Genomic DNA, 20,230 nt, shown 5'->3' with positions numbered 1-20,230 from the left:
TTTCAGTCATGTGTAGTGCATCAACCACAATGATGTTGTGGTCCAAAGTATTCAGGAAAATACTGTATAAGATGTGAATCACATGCCTTCAATTCAAATTAGTTTTTACCGAGCTAAATATAAAATTCTCATCTTCTTCCAAATAAAACACTTCCTTATTTCAAGAGTCTTTGCTGTATGAATGTGGATGTGTTTTTTTAAATATTTATGGTAGAAGTAACATAAAAACATGAGCACAGCTCCAAATAATATCCATGACTGTGTCAATGCCAGCCTGACAGATGAGGGCATTTTCTTATATATACCTTCATTTAGGAAAGAAAGCTTTTAAACTTATTGCATCATCACCTGTCGGTCAAATTGACTTAAGAAAATCCAGTCTGTACCAAATGGTGTTATTCATAACTTCTTGGAAGTTGCAGTCATCTCAGATTATTCACCACCTCTGTGGTAATCACATGATTGGGCAACTGGCTTTAAGGGCTGATGGTTTTTAAGAATCTCTTACTCGAGAACACCTCAGTTTCGTTTTAGACTGGACTTTTCTATATAAATACGACAATTACTCTGAAGGCAGAAGTGAAAAATGACATACTCAAAGGTTTGATCACTGCTTTATATTTAGAGATTAGCTTCTGTTTCATTTCTGAGGTTTCAGATATGACTATAAAAACAGGGGAAGAAAATTCTTTATCTTGATTCCAGTAAGTTGCTTACTTACTAGTAACTTTTTTTTGTGAGCAGTAAGCAAGCTTTCAGTCAGCAAAACAGATGCCTTTTGGTCAGAACACATAAGCACTGTTCCAGCACAGGGTACAAATGCTCGACTGGACTGGGCTCCAGAAAGTTGGGTGAAGTCCTCGTCGTTCTCGTGTCTTTCCCAACCCACTCCTGCGGAATCTGTAGGACTTGTGGGGCAGTCTGTCCTGTTTCAGGAGGCTGGAGTGGTCTACAAACATGCTGTGACTGGTGCTACCTGGACCCAGTGGTTCCCAGTGGAACATTACATTGGGAAAAAATGTGATATACACAACGCAAGGTCATCCACACCACCTATCAGTGGTTTTAATGCTGCGGCTGATAAGTGTTCATCAAGAAGAATTACATGTGAATTTCTGTGTGATCCTATTAGAAACACTAAATGAAATAGTTGCAGTTTCACGTCACAGGTGCCACTTCCCAGATAGTTCTGCTTATATTACAGTCACACAAGGGAAAACTGGTGGGAGACTGTAGCATGACCAAAATGATTGCAAATGTGTGCAATGAACTTTAAAATGGTTTCTTCACAGACAGGGACAACTCGCACTCAGTTGGCATCTTCAAAGCAACTTTGGTGCACTAAGACTTCAATAAAATGGTAATAGGACAGAGTCAGTCTGCATTTAGTCTGTCATCACCTTGCAATTGAACTGCATGCAGTCTCTTTGTGATAATGGTTAACTGTAATCATTCGATTAAAATGGCAATTCTGTTGCTGTCTACATACACAGAAATTCACAAGAATGGCCTGAAACTCATAGATTTGAATCCAAAATTCAGAAACTCCTCCATAAATAGTGATCTAGTTGGCGTACTTTACTTTAATATAGGAATTGGAGTTGGCCTGTCTGCGTTTATTAATTAGATAGCAGTTATTTGCAAACCTTTGGCAATTTGAGTCAGTCTGAGTCGGACTGTGATTGTTTGGAGATGGGCTTCTTACCACATCTGCACAATCACCTTGTAAGTGGTCACCAAGAGGTTGAGGGTGCTACACACTCAACCAGTTTGTTACTGCAACTACTTGCAACCTGTGACTGTAGATTTCTTTCAACTCATAACCAAATGCAAAAAAAAAAAATGCAATAATCAGACTACCTAGTTGCAAGGTCTTTGCTGCCTCATTTTCACTCTAGTGTGACTGAGACATTAGTCATAATAAATGTCCTACCTTTTGGATTCATTCAGTATGGATTTCAATAATTGCTGATTAAATAATAAATCTGCCTGTGAATTAACTTGCCTGCTTATTACCTGTTGGAGACAGTATTCTTAGGTTAGGGGTTTTTGCAATACAACAACTGAAACTGAAGCCCGCTGGCCATGGATTTAAAACACACACACACACACACACACACACACACACACACACACACACACACACACACACACACACACACACACACACACAGCCCTGCTCACCTCATTCATAAACCATTACAAGATGACTAAAAGCACACCTGCACTTTTCACCTTTCTTTTAACATTCGACATTTTTCCTTTTCATTTATAAAAACAGTAGAATTTCCATTCTGCATATCACCAGCAGTTCTGTACTGCATTTGTCAGTCTCATCATTGCACATCTCAGCACCGTCTTGGACCTTCAGTTGCCTTTTCTTTGTTATTCCGTTGACATAAGTTTCATTTCACAAAGCAGACTTCAGCAACATGTCTTCATTAGCTGCAATCAGATCTTCCAAACATGCTTTCTAATTGCTGTTCTTATCCGGAAAACTAAGTTCACTGTCAGGATCTGGTCACCACTCCAGTTTAATTTTAACTAATGTTTAAATTCTGTTTAAAAACTAAGGCTTTTAACTGATGTGACTAAAAGAAACACTTTCCCTACCTACCTATATGGTGTGATCCTTCCTGTGTGTTTAAACATCAGTATGAGATGTCAATGTTTGTTCACATACTGTCCATTCTGGTAAGTCATCTGTAGTCGTTACATAATGCATTTTTCTTTGAACAAATTTCATGTCTGAGCAATACCATTCAGCCTCTAATGGATTAAAATCGCCACTCAATCTAATGTGACTGACCCTAATTGTAAGAGCATTTTCGTGGGCTAAATAACTACAGCAGTAGGACAGTAGGAGAGGTTATACAACAGAAACCACCGTGACTGCATATACTCATCTTGAATCAATCGTGTGATTGTAATTATTTGCAGCATGGTGAATTAATAATTAGAGGTAAGCCTCTGGGAGCAGTAGTGAAGGGGGAGATGATGGGCCGTGTGCAGCCAGAGCTGTGCAGGAAAGGCAAGAGAGTGACCAGGCTCTGTCACATGATGGCTATCAGATTTCTTCAGCCCTCATGATGCATCAAGATGCTGTCCTTTCTGCCTGGCCCCCGTGGCTCTGCATTCACTCATCACTCGGCCTCCACGCTGATACTCAGTCATTCGATGTACCCATAACACTCACTTTCTAGAAGACGGTCTGCAATAGTTCTAGTACAAATATTCAGAACTATTTTGTGCAAAATGCAGCAAAATCAAATCAATAGTTAGTGTATTTAGTCAATGCAACAAAACAAACAAACAAAAAACAAACAAACAGGAGAAGCTTTGTATTGTAGACATGCAAACAGTTTTTCAATCCATTTGCAAGGTGAGCTCCTCCAATGATCTTTGAGACCTTGTAGTGGATTCATGCTGTGTTAAGCTGAGCAATTTTGCACTTTCCCAGACAAAAACTGACCAACAGGAGAGAATCGTTATATCTTACAGTGCTCCAGTGTTGCACTGTGAGAGAGGTTCAAAGTTGGTAGTTGCAACTAAAAATACTCTATATGGACAAAAGTACTGGGCCACACCTATTAATCTTTGAATTCAGGTGTATAAAATCAAACACAGAGCCATGCAGTCTGCCTTTACAAACATTCGTGAAAGAATGCGTTGTTCTAAAGAGCTCGCTGGATTCCAATGTTGTAATTGAACAAGATGCCACCTTTTCAACAAGTCAGTTTGTGAAATGTCTTCTAATGGATATGTCACCGTCAACTGTAAGCACTGTGACACATTGTGTGTAAAAGTCACCAGTGCTCTGTTGACTTATTTTCTTTAGTTACAAACCTCCTCTGGCATTAACATCAGCACAACAAATTTCCCCTGAGAGCTTCATTGCACAGGTTTCCATGGTTAAACGGCTCCTGTAGGTGTGATGTGTAGGTGTCCCACATTTGTCCATGTAGTGCAACTGTGGTCAACTGAGCAACCTATAGGGCGAGACATGAAAGCGCACAATAATCAAAAATACATTGGCATAATAAAAAAAAAATACAAAAACAAACCCAAGTGGAATAAGTGGAGGCAACAAAAAAAGAAAACAAAGTTACTAACTCACATGATTTATTACAGCAGCAGGATGCAGTTAGAGTTTGCCATCTAGTGCAAATATTCAATTCAGTTCAGGTGTGTAACAATTCACAGCAACGGCCGCCCCAAGGTAAAGATCCTGCGGTATTCTGGAGAAAACCCCAACATTCAAGCGATCCCTTATGATCAAGCACTGTGCAATGGTGGGAAGTAAAAACTCCCAGAGAACCAGACTCGGGGAGGGGCGACCATCTGCTATAACTGGTTGGTGATGGTGGTGGATGAAGAGAAAGAGAAAAGATAAAAAAGAGAGCTGTGGCAAAACACAGACTAAGGGAAAAAGAAGACAAAAATTTGATAAAAATTGTGAAGTGATGAGTAAATATCCTCCTGGAGCCTATCGGTGGATGTTGGGGTGGTGGAATGGTTGAATCTGCAGGCAGCAATGCTTAAATGTCACGATGGGAAATTCATCAGCTTAAATACACAGAAAAAAAACTGGTGAGGTGTGCTTGAGATATGGCGTGAGGAGACTGAGGCACGCTACATAAATGACCCTATGTGACTCGAACCAGCTCATAGGCTTCACGTCATTTGTGACATCAGAAATGCTGCTTGTGTGTGTCGTCCAGAGGTCTTTTTGTCAACAGCGGCATGCAGTTTACAAGACTGCTGAAAGCCCACAGTCTGTAGGCGCCTTCAGTTTCATCTGTCTTCATGTATTCTTGAACTGGCTCCATGATGTTGAGATCAGGTCACAGTGGCATCTGTTGTATATTGCCTGGATATATTTGGGGTTGTTGTCATGCTGTGGAATGAATTTGGGGCCTTTGTGATAGTATTGTGTCTGGTTACAATTACATTTTAAGTCTTTGCGCCAAACTCTTTGTAAGTTTTACCAAAGCCTGAGATGTATCCTTGTAAAGTAAAGTTGGCACTGTAAGCATGATGTGAAATCCTGATATAGAAATGATATTTTCTTGACCTTTAAAAGCTAATTATTTATTTGCTGTGGCTTGCATTTGGAGCTATTTCGACTTTAAACTAGACTGTATAATTTGTTACAAAGAGTAAGCATGTTTTCATCCTCTAGGCACTTTCCTAATTAATTTGTGTTTGTTTTTTGTTAAAATTTTGTGGGTTCCTGCTGCGATATGCTCTAGTTATCCATGTGTAAGGAAGAAAAAGGCCACGTTCCTCTCCATGCAGTGTGTAAATGTGTCTAATATTACTTCACCAGTGCACTACTTCCACAGAAATTATCAAATAAGAGGTATAACTTCAAAAAGTGCAGAAATGTCAGAGCTGCATATTTGTGAAATAACAAAATGGAATGACTTCGCACGCAGCTTTAATGTGTTTCATGGGCTCTAAAAATCAGTGATGTGCATTAACCGGTTTGGCTGGCTTTGCCATTTTGAGAGGGTAGTAAGGTGCCTGAAGCCAGGAACCAACTCTCTTTTCTGTCTGTGTCATGATGCTTTATTATGGCTTTGTTCTGCTTTGTTGTCCTTTGTCTTTTGAAGAGTGGACGCCACGCACCAGAGTAAAAAAAGGTGCTCTCCTTCTCTCTGTGTGTGTCTAAAGATAATACCAATATTCTGCCATCGCTTAGTCTGTTCCAGTGTGCACCCATTTGTTGCTGAATCTGATAGAAACAACAGTAGCACAGTTATTCTTGCTTGTAATTATTCACGTCAGCCTCTGGACATTTGAGACATTTATGTAAATTCAAGCTTCTTCCAATGCAGTATTTGTTTTATTTAAATAAAAGTGATGCCATATGCAAATAATGTATGAAAATGGGAGATGAACGAAAACTATTTGCATGTGAAATATGAAAGATAGCCACACATATGACTGGACAAAGAGTAAGAGCTTTGCAGTAGCATGAAAGCATGAGAGGCACCTGCTGGCTTGAGCCTGTTATTTTCCACTTTGATAGTAAATAAGCATTTCACCTTGTTTTACTGAACACCAGCGCAGAAAGAGTGCAGGCAGAGACACTGGCTTGTGAGGGAACTAGCATGAGATGCTGTTGTTTGCAAGAGAAAACACATTTTTGTTTACACTGCATCACTTCCCTTTCAAACGGTGGATAGTGTTTGTTTGTTTTTTGTTTTTTTAGTTTATCTCGCCTGGTTCAATCCTATGTTTGACCTTGATTGTGCATAAAATGAGTCTGTGTGTGGTACTGTTAAGTGGATAGGCAGGGTTAGCTTGCCTCAGAGTAAGTGGTAACAAAAGACTCCTGTTAAGGGAAGTAATCTGAAGAGGCAGAACATAGGTATTATGACAATGTTTAAATGGGAAGTGTGCAGGTTAGTAAGCGTGCTTTCAGTAACTATCTGCTGGATCAAGGAAGAATCAATAGTGCATTTATTTTTCATTTCTTCTTCTCAGTTTTGCATAAATATGCAGATAATAATGTCATACTAGGCTAGAGCTTGGCTTGGCATAAAAACCAAAAGCAGTGCTATCCCTACTCCCTCGAGCTCAGAAATAAATCTACCAGCACCTTTAGAGCTCCCTCATTCAAACACCTACCATAAGTACGTCTATGGCCTTTAGTATGCAGCTTGTTTGGATAACGACTTAGTCCCAGTCTTCGAGCAAAATGTTAATAGTTACAATCAGAGAAGTTTTTAAAAGTAAGCACACTTACTGCTTACATAGAAAGAAGAGGGAAAGAGGACACCAGATACTAATAATAAAATACAGAGATTAACTGACCATCAATAAGTGTTAGCATCTCTATAAAAGCAGGAGTTTTGGCAGTTTGCAGGTCTGGAGCATTCAAGTGTGTGTTAACACAATGCCACCATCTTCTTGAGAGTGGACATCCCAGCAAATTCACCCCAGGGCAATGCTCAGAAAATAAATAAATAAATAAATAAAAAAAACCAGAAAAAAACCCAACCTGAGCTACATCTTAGTTAAAGTTCATGACAGCACAATTAGAAAACTGAATAAGTATAGCTTTTTTGAAGGGTTGCCAATAGAAAGCTTCTTCTCTCTAAATTGAACATGGTAGCACAGCTTAGGTTTGCAAAGGTGAATCTCAACAAACTACAGGACTTCTGTAACAATGTCCTTTGGACAGATAAGACCAGAGTGGAGATCTTTGGCTAAGATGCAAAGCTCTACATCTGGTGAAAACCATATCAGCACACTGTGTGGGCATCCCACATACTAAGCATGGTGGTTTAGGGCAAATGATTCAGGCTTGTTTTGCAGCCACACAACCTGGGCACCATGTAATCATTGAATGGACCATGAACTCCTTTGTGTACCAAAGTATTTTAGAGTCAAATGTGAAGCCATCTATCTGACAGCTCAAACTTTGCTAAAATTGGGTCATGCAAGACAATTATCCCGAGCACAGCAGCAAATCCACAACAGAATGTTTGCAAAAGGAAAGATCAAGTTGTTGCAATGACCGAGTCAAAGTCCAGATCGCAACCTGACTGAAGTGTTGTGGTAAGACCTTAAGAGAGTTGTGCAGAAACAAATTCTTGCAAACCTCAATGAACTGAAGCAACGCTGTAAAGAAGAGTGGAGCAAAATTCCTCCACAATGATGTGACAGACAAAAAAAAAAGATTACTTCAAGTTTGTACTGCAAAAAGTCTAACTACAAAATGTAAAACATGGTATTTTCACAGTAAATACTATGACTGATTTAAAAGGTATTGCCAAATGGAGCTTTTAAATGTAACTTTCGCTTTTATAACCATTGACTTAAGATGCAAAAAATACAATCCATTACAAGCAAATGAAAACATATTGTCTATAATTGCACAAAAAATGGACATGATATGAACCTCACTCCCCTAGGAGAGAGTCTGTTGTCAGCTGATCTGTTTGTGTAGGTACCAGACAAAGTAGGTAAGTGTTAATTCCTCCAGTGGTAACTATTTCTGCTGAAGTAAGCTTCTAACCTCCAGAAAAACAAAAACATATATAATGAATTGTCGCTTCAGCACAATTGTCATTAATAAAACTGTTGCTATTTATCTTGCTCACGACTCCTCTCTGTCTTGTGTGTTGGCAGATTTGGAGGCCTTCAGTTGACTGGGAGATATTTCACCACAGGAAGACCAAGCAAAACAGGCCAAAGATACAACTTTGGTGGATGATTTCAGAGGCTGAAAAAGGGCAAAACACTGCAAGAGCCATGTGGGAAGAGAGTGAAAGGGGTTTGCTATTTGCTCGCATCAAGCCTAAACACTTTCTCTACTGACATACACTGAACGTTCTCGAACCTTCCTCCAGAACATTTCCTCAGGGAGAGCCCCTGCTATGAACCCCAGGCTTCAGTAGGCAGTCAGACCTCAGAGCCAGGCCACTGTGTGGGCATCCCACAAGTCTGGGTTCTGCCCACACAGAACTCACAGACTGCCCCTGAACAAAAAGCATGAAACACTCCTGAGTCACTCGTCAGTGTGGTAGCTTTCCTGTCTTGTCCTCAACTAGTCTATTGTGAAATCTCTGAAGGCCTGTACACACAAAACCCCCTCTTCTCTCCTTCTACCGCCACATATTCAGTCACCACTTCATTACTATTTGCTTCCCCATCAAGTAGCAGCACGAGTTCCTTTGGGTTTACCACGTGGTGGAGGACCATGGGATGCCGTCAGAGCTCGGAGGAGAAGGAAGCGGCGCGGCGCTCGCGGCGGATCGACCGCCACTTGCGCTCAGAGAGTCAGCGGCAGCGGCGTGAGATCAAACTGTTGTTGCTGGGCACCAGCAACTCTGGCAAGAGCACCATAGTCAAACAGATGAAAATCATCCACAGTGGAGGCTTCAATCTGGAAGCCTGCAAGGAGTACAAGCCACTCATCTTGTACAATGCCATCGACTCTCTCACCCGCATCATCCGTGCTCTCAGCACTCTTAAAATTGACTTTCACAATCCTGACCGCGCCTATGATGCTGTGCAGCTCTTTGCCCTTACAGGGCCAGCTGAGAGCAAGGGGGAGATTACTCCAGAGCTGCTAGGGGTAATGAAACGTCTGTGGGCAGACTCAGGGGTCCAGGAGTGCTTTCAACGATCCAATGAATACCACTTAGAGGACAACACTGCCTACTACCTAAATGACCTGGACCGCATTTCTGCACCCGAGTACATCCCCACGGTCGAGGACATCCTACGATCCCGTGACATGACCACTGGGATTGTGGAGAACAAGTTCACCTTTAAGGAGCTCACCTTCAAGATGGTAGACGTGGGCGGACAGCGTTCGGAGAGAAAGAAGTGGATTCATTGCTTCGAGGGCGTGACAGCAATCATTTTCTGTGTTGAGCTAAGCGGCTATGACCTCAAACTCTACGAGGACAACCAGACGGTAAGAAAATTCAGCTTTAAAAAGGCCCAACTTTTGTTCTGACAGTGCAAATGCTCTTATGCACAGATGCCTAAACAAATGCAGACAGGCAGCAGCCACTCAGAGTAGTGTGAAGAGGGACGAGGCAAATATCTACCCAATTTGCACAAATTCAGTAATTATTATCTCTTGTTAAAAGTTAATTGCAGTCATGAGAGAGGGATGTTTCTCACCATCAGATTAGAACATTAAAGTGGAGACAATTCATCTCTTTTATACAACAAACACCATTTATCCGATTTACTGTGTGGATTTTAGGTACCATTTATCTTATCAGCAGCATCCTAGTCTGTAAGATTACTTCTGATTCTTTGACAGGCAAACTTAAAAGCAGAGATATCTAATAATCACCTGCCAGTGAACTGTAGTTCAGTTTCACAGCTTGGATATTCATGCTATGAAACAATCAATGTAAGAAATGGCTTCCGAAAAGTCATTTTTGCTGTGTCACTTCCTCTCTGTGCATCCCCTTCTAGAGCACAGATAAGCCTCCTGTGGTCACATGGATCCACCGAGACACACATGGTTTTTAGTTCGTGTCAGAAATTGTTTGCTATAACATCACTCTGAAAGTATTAAGGGATATGTTCAAAACACTTTTTAGAATCGGTGCTGTTAGATATTTGCTGACAATTAAGGTAACAATTGTGTAGTTTGATTACTGAGTTTCCTGGAACAATTAAGAAATAAAGATTACTCAGTAAAGCCATTGAGGCTTACATACAGTGGGGCAAAAAAGTATTTAGTCAGCCACCGATTGTGCAAGTTCCCCCACCTAAAATGATGACAGAGGTCAGTAATTTGCACCAGAGGTACACTTCAACTGTGAGAGACAGAATGTGAAAAAAAAAAATCCATGAATCCACATGGTAGGATTTGTAAAGAATTTATTCGTAAATCAGGGTGGAAAATAAGTATTTGGTCAATAACAAAAATACAACTCAATACTTTGTAACATAACCTTTGTTGGCAATAACAGAGGTCAAACGTTTACTATAGGTCTTTACCAGGTTTGCACACACAGTAGCTGGTATTTTGGCCCATTCCTCCATGCAGATCTTCTCGAGAGCAGTGATGTTTTGGGGCTGTCGCCGAGCAACACGGACTTTCAACTCCCGCCACAGATTTTCTATGGGGTTGAGGTCTGGAGACTGGCTAGGCCACTCCAGGACTTTCAAATGCTTCTTACGGAGCCACTCCTTTGTTGCCTGGGCGGTGTGTTTTGGATCATTGTCATGTTGGAAGACCCAGCCTCGTTTCATCTTCAAAGTTCTCACTGATGGAAGGAGGTTTTGGCTCAAAATCTCACGATACATGGCCCCATTCATTCAGTCCTTAACACGGATCAGTCGTCCTGTCCCCTTGGCAGAAAAACAGCCCCATAGCATGATGTTTCCACCCCCATGCTTCACAGTAGGTATGGTGTTCTTGGGATGCAACTCAGTATTCTTCTTCCTCCAAACACGACGAGTTGAGTTTATACCAAAAAGTTCTACTTTGGTTTCATCTGACCACATGACATTCTCCCAATCCTCTGCTGTATCATCCATGTGCTCTCTGGCAAACTTCAGACGGGCCTGGACATGCACTGGCTTCAGCAGCGGAACACGTCTGGCACTGCGGGATTTGATTCCCTGCCGTTGTAGTGTGTTACTGATGGTGACCTTTGTTACTTTGGTCCCAGCTCTCTGCAGGTCATTCACCAGGTCCCCCCGTGTGGTTCTGGGATCTTTGCTCACCGTTCTCATGATCATTTTGACCCCACGGGATGAGATCTTGCGTGGAGCCCCAGATCGAGGGAGATTATCAGTGGTCTTGTATGTCTTCCATTTTCTGATGATTGCTCCCACAGTTGATTTTTTCACACCAAGCTGCTTGCCTATTGTAGATTCACTCTTCCCAGTCTGGTGCAGGTCTACAATACTTTTCCTGGTGTCCTTCGAAAGCTCTTTGGTCTTGGCCATGGCGGCGTTTGGAGTCTGACTGTTTGAGGCTGTGGACAGGTGTCTTTTATACAGATGATGAGTTCAAACAGGTGCCATTCATACAGGTAACGAGTGGGGGACAGAAAAGCTTCTTACAGAAGACGTTACAGGTCTGTGAGAGCCAGAGATTTTCCTTGTTTGAGGTGACCAAATACTTATTTTCCACCCTGATTTACGAATAAATTCTTTACAAATCCTACCATGTGAATTCATGGATTTTTTTTTCACATTCTGTCTCTCACAGTTGAAGTGTACCTCTGGTGCAAATTACTGACCTCTGTCATCATTTTAGGTGGGGGAACTTGCACAATCGGTGGCTGACTAAATACTTTTTTGCCCCACTGTAACTTGTATGTTTAGTCTGGTCTCCTCTAAACCAATAAAATTATTAATTGCACATTTTCCTGAAAACCCTGGCAGGCAACTGTTAATAGAGACAAACTGAAGGGAGCAAATGCACAGTATCCAAATTTAGGGAACTTTGGTTGCATGATCTCTTCTAAGGAAAACAAAGATTTTTTGTCATTTTTATTTTTCAACAGGCAAAGGATCTAGGACTTTTTAATTCCCTGCATAAATCCAGATTCCAAAATAGTTCTCTCGATTAAAACATGAAGCTCTTCTCCTACCTTGGGCTAAATGTGCAAAAAAACCCCACCGAAAAACAGTAAACTGTGGTTCCACTTTGTGCGTTTGTTTTCTGTGTGGGAACATTTTGTAATGCTGCCACTTTACAGTGTAAAATTTGCAAAACACACCACTGAGCAAAACCAAACCATGTGCTGCTGCTGACAGGTGCTGCTGTTACAGCTGTGACGCCAATAAAATTTCTGATAACTGCTTGTGCAACAAATGTAATTACCACAATAAACAAAAATGAACTTAGCCACATTAATTCAGATTGGTAGCCACTTGTGACATGGTACCCAAGACTACTCAAAACACGGAATGATACTGCTTTACTGAACTTCATTTATAGTTTTAGTTTTCAATTTAGAAAGCCTTATCTACATTTTAAGTTCCTTATCTAATGTTTTTGGATGGTGAAATGGATTCTCTTTGCCTTAATGTAGTAATCACAGTTATTTTATATCTGTCTAAAAGAGGGGAACGGCTTGTGTTTGTTATCTTCTCTTCATGGTTTTGGAATTTAAACGATTTCTTCTCCATAGCATATTCATCATCTTATCTGAGTGTTTTAGAAAAGTTACTTCTTGTTTAACTGCCTCCGGGATAACGGAGGATCAACAATATAATTGTATTTGGTTATGAGGGGAGATCGTCTCTTGCTTCACTTTTTCCACGATCCCAGCATCCACTTTCACCTTGATGTTTTACAGTCAACTCCAGAAATAGCTCAAGCGCAGAGGAAACTTGGTCATTGCTGGAAGTGGACTGGCCTGATAATGCATGGGTTACCCGGATAAAACAGGGTGTACATCGAGCCAGGTTGGAACATGAAATCAATTAGCTTTATAGGTTAAAAATAAAGTCTGAGGAGAAAATGCAGTATGGTGTTAATTGAGTTCACAGAATAAAGTGTGAGGTTGTACCTGTGAGAATTAGCAGATTGTGCAGGCACTGTATAGCAATGGGAGTTAACTGGTGCAAGGAAAAACAACTTTTATTATTCAAACAAAGGCGAGGAAAGCTATCAGAGTGTATAAATCCAAAGGAAGGGGAGTTATGTGGATTGTCAGGAAAATGCATGATATACTTATGAATTTAAAAACCAAAAATGCCCTCATCAGCCACTTGATTGGGGACACCTTGCTAGTATTGGGTTGGATCTCTTTTGCCTTCAGAACTGCTTTAATGCTTTGTGGCATAGACTCAAAGTGTTGGAAAGGTTCCTCAAAGATTTTGATCCACATTGACATAATAGCATCACAAAGTTGTTGCAGACTCGGCTCCCACTCTACTACGACTCAGCGGTGCTCTACTAGATTGGGATCTGGCTGCTGTGGAGGCCATTTGAGTAAAGTGAACTGTGTCTTGAACACCGCCACATTCAAGAAAGCAGTTTGAGATGATTGGAACTTCGTGTCATGGCAGAAGATACACTGTGGCCATAAAAGTATGGACATGGTCAATAGCAGCATCCAGATAGACTGTGGAGCTGTTACTAAAGGGCCCAAAGTGTACAAAGAAAATATCTCCCACACCATTACACCATCACCAGCATTCTGAACCTTTAATACAAGGTAGGATGTAGCCATCTTTTTATGTTGTTTACAAGAAATTCTGACCCTACCATCAGAAAATTGAGACTCATCAGACCAGGCAACATTTTTCCAATTTTCTCTTGTTCAATTTTGGTGAGCCTCTGCGAACTGATAGCTTCAGTTTTCCGTTCTTAGATGACAGGAGTGGTACAAGGTTTGGATTCAGAGATGCTCTTTTGCTTATATCAGCTGTAACAAGTGGTCATTGCAGTTACTGTTGCCTTTTTGTCAGCTCAAAGCAGTTCGGCCATTCTCCCCTGACCTCTGACATCAACAAGGCATTTTGACCAGAGAACTGCCGCTCACAGGATATTTTCTCTTTTTCAAACCATTCTCTGTAAATCCTAGAGACAGTTGTGTGTGAAAATCCCACAAAAAACCTGAAATACTACAACCATGCCACAGTCAAAGCCGCTTAAATTACCTGTCTTGATGATGTCACATACCTCCATGTCATTGATTGTTTACACATTTGTATTAATAAGCAGTTGAACAGGTAACAGGTGTACCTAATGAAGTGGCTGGTGTGTATAACTAGTTTTGGAGATATGCTGCCTCATCTGATTCAACCTGTATGTGTGTTCAATTAGTACAATTTGTATGTATTTATACATGCTTTGCAGTTTCAATTATCATTATCATTGCCCTCAATGTAAAGTTGTTTTGACTGTGAATACACAGTTTTATTCTTTAGTTGGACAATTAATGCAATTCACACTTGTGTCAAGGGGAATTCTTGGCTGGAAAAGCAAGAGGAAAGATATCCATGCTCTTTGGCTCAAAGTAATAATTTAATCATTAAGCATTTTTGCAAAAGCAAGTTTTGATCTTTCTTGGGCAACTTGACAAAGAGAAGAAAAAAAATGCATTTTTTAGAAGCTCTAATTTACACAGATCATTGTGAGCTCAGGCAGGTGAATGGGAACAACCACACATAGCATTCCTTAAATAAAAAGTTTTTGCGTGAAAGCTTAGGGCCAACCCAGTGTGTATGAGAAGACAAAGCACGTACAAACTCCAAAGCACATGCAAACCCCAAAACACAACGGAAGTGCTCCAGAACGCTAGGGGCAGTGATGAGCTCGATTTGCAAAATAAACGGCAAGTTTGTCTGTATGGGACGGTCTAGTTTCCGTCGCGCTTCCCAGGTTGCCTAGCAACCATGATACTAACTGCTGGAAACGTGTCATACAACTTGGTTTGACAGAAATGAAGGAGAACATATTATGTTCATTTGTTTGTTTGTTTCTACAAGAGCTTTGTGTGATTTGATAAGTATCTGAGGCTGAGACCACAGGACAGTAAAACATGATTTTTGGGCTTCATTTCTGTACTGAACAGTCATTTAAGATTAGTTAGTAAATAACAATTAGCTAATGTTGTTCATGAGACTAAAGTCATATCACTTTGGCAATGTAAATATAATATGGCCAATATTATAGTTATTATATTAATCATTATTAGCTATTACAGCAGTGAACATGAACTCTGTGTCAAATACTGAGCTTCAGTACAGATTCAAGTTGCAGTTATTTATATGTCTTATCACCTTAAATCTTCACTCAAAGACAAGTATCTTTGACAGTGCATATATAGGTGTATCATATATAAGAGACAAATGTTGTTCCTTCAGTATGTTGGCATTACTAAATTTGGCTCATTGCTTACATATATTTATAAAAAGAAAATGTACAAGCTGTGATAACTGTTTCTGATAAAATGAAGAGTAGACTGATATATGAAATATTCCTTTATTGGGTGAGAAAATCAGACCATGTCATAACTGCTTTCAGTCATACAGAATAGATATCAGAGCCTTAAACAGGCTGGCTTCTACTAAATGGGTCAAACTGGGCAGAAAGTCTACAAACACATAACATCCTTATAGAATATGATGTAACACTATAGATCAACTTACCTCAGAATATATAAAGCATATAAACAATTACAGCAATATGATGCAACAAACACAGCAGTGCTACTGATCCAAAATACTCAAAGCTTCATAGAACTGGAACAAACATTTATTTTTAGGTCCATTCTGCTGCTGATACATACTTTAGGTTTCTGAATATTAAACTTGTTGCTGCCTTTCATAGTGTGTAACTTGAAGGCCCTGAGTACTTTCTCCCACACTGAAAACACTGGAATGATAAAATTATTTGAACATTACCTAATAAGAATGATTCAGGACAGACAATTAGTTATTTTAAACTTTTCTAGCAGTCCTTCACAAACAGGGAACGGTCTGTCTATTCTCTCCATCTGTCAGCTGCTGCTGGCTCTTCCTCCTCCTCTTCCTCACACACTGCTGAGTTTGTCCTGGTGGATCATCAGGGGTGCAAAGCCTCACAGATGATGTGCAGCAGTGGGTCCCTCAGTCTGTCCTTACTCTGGACACTTGCAGTTGTCACACATGGAAATCAAATGTGTGATAAGCTGCAGGATTCAAACACAAGTGTGACTTATAAACACATGTTCATACTTTTATTCCACAATCAGAGAGAAAGAAACAGAGAGCGAGTGCAGGACAGACAGACAGGTGGCAGTCTCAGGTGTATACACTGCTACAAAACAGCACAAAAGAAGGAGGTTTTAGTGTTTGTGTTATTACGAAACAAGAAGAGTTCCCAGATGGTACAGTGGACACATGTGTGACTCCTGTGATTAAAGCATCTTTCTTTCAGCTTCACGAGTGAACCGTCAGCTGTTCAAACACACGTTAAAGTCCGTTTGGCTCGACACCACCGAACAGAGGCAGCAATATAACATAGCTAACATTAACAGTGCAGTGAATCCTCCTTGTGCCGTGATATTCAGGACTGCAAACCGAGCAGCATCACTGACTTTCAGCTTGTTGTGTTTGTGGATATATGACTGACTTTAATTATCCATAAAATCATCACATTCTCTGTAAGATTAAGGTCGACTATTGAACGGCGTATATTTTGAAGTAAAGGCTTTAAAACCAAGTTAGTACAAACATCGCTAATGTCACATAACTTTCCCGACATGTGGCCAACATGTTTTAATGTTCTTCATTATAAAAACATTTGCGCATAAATAAGTGACATAATATTCAGTACTTACTTCCGAAAGTTTACTCTTCGGCGACTCCGCTTCCGCTGTTTTTTTCAGCAAAATTATCCACACCACCACCGCACTATGAAATCTGGGATATGTTGGGCCATGAAGGCTACACCGACCCATCCTTAAAATTCAGGAAAATTAAGGACGCATTTGAGGGCTGCATTTCGAGCAGCCTTTGAATTGGGACAGCCTTCATCGTGTCGCTGTGACGTAATCGGCCTTAAAATGCGGCCTTTAAGGCTGCAGACCGAGCAACCTGAAACAGTTTCTCATCTGTTTTGGTCATGTAAATTTACGTGTAAATTCTGGAAGGATTTCCACAAGTTTATTACTGACTTTGTTCTCCCTAATCTTCAACTGTACTATAAGGATGTTATCTTTGGCTATTATAATTTTAAAGACAAGGACAATGATGCTTTCTTTTTTATAAATTTGGTTTTTATTTTTGGCAAAATTTCATATACACAAAAGCAAAGTCCTCGGCAGAAAGCCTGAACTTCTTGTATTAAAAATGGAACTTGCACAATATATAAGGACAATCTCCTCATCAAAAAACACTAAGGCTCTCAAGACTGTTAACATCTGTAACCGATTGAAACTGCTAACTTGATTTTGGCTCTTGCAAACTTTTGTTTATTTATGTTCCCCTTAATTTATTTTATTTTTTGTACTCACTTTTGTCTCACTGTCCTTGTCACTCTTTCTGTTCCTCATTGTACTACCACAATGTCATCTTTTATGTGATCCCTGTTTTACTTGACTGTATGTCTATAATGTGATAAATAAAGTTAAAAAAAAAAAAAAAAAAAAGGCTGCAGACCCTGAATTGGGATACAGCGTAAATCCTGTCATTGGTACTTCCTGGCTTGTGTAGTTACTAGGTAACAAAAGCTCAACACTGCCCCTAGCGTCCTGGAGCACTTCCGTTGTGTTTTGGAATTTGCATGTGTTTTGGGGTTTGCATGTGTTTTGGGGTTTGTACGTGCTTTGTCTCTAGGGGCCACTGTAGCTAACCCACATGCTGTGAAGTGACAGCGCTAATCACCGAGTCACATCAATCATACTCGTCAAAATTACACAAGAGAGCATGTAACTAATATTGCTTTATAATAACCATTGTCAACAATAATTTTTAACTCTAGTGAAAACTAATAAAAAATAATGCTTATTACTAATGTTCTAATTTATGGTAGTTTGTGTTGTTTACTGTACTGTAGCTATAAGATGTGGATGACATGGGCACACATTATATTTTATATGCCATTTTAAGCATGTCTTAGTGGTTAACACATGCTGCCATTTTAAAACAAAAGTTTGATAATCAGGTAGTTTTCAGTCCAAAAGTATCAAATACTGCAGTTTTCTCAAAGCGGATAGTATCTAGCATACAAACCAGGCGTACTTTGAGGTTTGTGCTGTATCAGCAAGACAAATCTCACAATTCATATGGGTTCATGTGATGAGACAAACCAAAACCAATAGTATTACAGTGCTGAAAAATCTGGTTAAAAATCTAAAGCTCTGCACAAAGTTTAAAACTACATTAGCATACAGGCAAGGTAAGCTGCTCAAAAACAGCCAGAGAAGAACAAGTTAACATGTTTGTTACACAGAGAAATTGTGTGTCTGAATTAATCTACCAAAGCTACCCGACTCTTTGTGAAAAGTAATTACCCCTTAAATCTAATACTTGGTTGAAAACATGCAATCAAGTGTTGGTGATAACTGACGATGAGTCTTGCACATCACTTTGGAGGAATTTTGGCCCACACTTCCTTGCAGAATTGTTTTAATTCATTCACCTTGGAGGACTTTTCAAGCAGAAAAGGCCTCTTCTAAGGTGATGCCAGTGCATCTCAATCTAATTTAAATCCAGACTAGGCCACTTTAAAAACCTTCATTCAGAGGTGGACTTGCTGCTGTTGGACATAAACTAATATCTGGATATTTTCCTTCAGAATTTTCTGGTAGAGAACAGAACTCATGGTTCTGTCATTCGTCCAGGTCCTGAAGCAGAAACCAGACCCAGACCATCACACTACCATCTCTTTCTCATTGTTGAATCATGAACTCTGACCTTAACTGATGAAAGTGAGGCCTACAGATCATTAGATGTTGTTCTGTACTTTACTGTCATTTACTTTTTGTGGTTAGAAAAAAAGCAAAAATTAAAAAAAAAGTGCAGATTCTGACAAAAATGGTGATTACGAAGCGAAACATTGGTGACTTTTAAAACATTAAAACTAAAATGAATTAGTATTCAGTACAGAATGCAGGGCACACATGTGTGAAGCAGGAAGTGTAAGACTCTTATGTAACAAGCAGTGTCAAAACTCTATGTCTTGTCTTACAACAGACACAACAAGCAGTGTCAAAACGCTATGGCTTGTCTTACAACAGACACAACAAAGACTATACATGTCCAAAGTCTGTTGTTTATACAGCGCTACATATAAAATACATATGTATAACAGATATTTATATTGGATACTTAGTGGTTTAAAATTGAGGAACTTGGGTATAAATTCTGGCAATTTAGTACAGCTGCCACACCACACCCAATAAATCTACATGATCATCAGGTTGCAGTATTACACCACAGCTACATCGCAAAGGTTGCCGGAAACAAGCAGCTTCCGTTCAGGGGAAACATTTTTTATACATTTCTGAGAAATGTTACATTTTCCATCTTTTTAAGTTAGGTTATAGGGAGTCAGCAATGTAGACTCCAAAGATTTAGATAACAAGGCATGACCACATCCTTGCTTTAACATTTTGCAAGATAATCTGCAATAAAGTTGAAATCAAAAGCAGCAAAATGAAGCTGGGTTGACACATTATAATAATGTTGTTAGAGCAGCTGGCTCCATAATGAGGCATTTTAAAGGTCTTTAAATATCTCTGACCTTGTTAAAAGCATGTCAGTAACACTGAATAAATTTGCACAGTATGCAAATTATTTGCGTAGACTCATTCATATTTTTTTTTATTGCATCACAAATATCGAACATTTTATTCAATGAAAACACTTGGAAAGATTATTAACATCTACATTAGAAGTGCCACAATTGAGTCACAGAGTGTAAAACCATTAGTTCGTGGGAATTAAAACTTTGCATTACAACAAGTTTCTCATGAACAAAAACCAGGGTACTGATTCAATAGTCCTACCCAAGAGTGACTCATCAGTTTTCATTTAAGTGCATCTCTGACTCACTGATTTCTCAGAGTAAGGTGGAAGTGCTGTAGGTTTGAACCCAGTCATTGCAGGATGGTTTAATAGAAAAGTTTGCCCTGAGGCTTTGTAAGAAATATATAAGAAATATATTAAACATAGTGACAAACAACACAAGAGGACTGAAAAGGAAAGCTGAATTGCACAACCACATTTGGTGTGTGGTCGTTGTTGGTGTTCTTAACAGTCATTAGAACTTTTGAGACATTCATCAGATTTT

At 39.8% G+C, this 20,230-nt stretch overlaps 1 protein-coding gene across 1 annotated transcript in view; it reads left to right on the top strand.

The window, feature by feature from the left end:
• gnaz (guanine nucleotide binding protein (G protein), alpha z polypeptide) overlaps window positions 1-20,230 on the top strand; it is a 36,757-nt gene that overhangs the window by 8,251 nt on the left and 8,276 nt on the right. Inside the window, exon 2 of the mRNA XM_004538197.5 lies at window positions 8,143-9,436. Coding sequence (XP_004538254.1) covers window positions 8,714-9,436 — 723 coding nt within the window. The 5' untranslated portion in view covers window positions 8,143-8,713. The remainder of the gene's footprint in view (window positions 1-8,142; window positions 9,437-20,230) is intronic.

The sequence above is a fragment of the Maylandia zebra genome, linkage group LG7 (assembly GCF_041146795.1).
Source record: "Maylandia zebra isolate NMK-2024a linkage group LG7, Mzebra_GT3a, whole genome shotgun sequence".
NCBI lineage: Eukaryota > Metazoa > Chordata > Actinopteri > Cichliformes > Cichlidae > Maylandia > Maylandia zebra.
The sequence above is the reverse complement of the archived record's forward strand: the minus strand, read 5'-3'. Positions and strand labels throughout refer to the sequence as shown.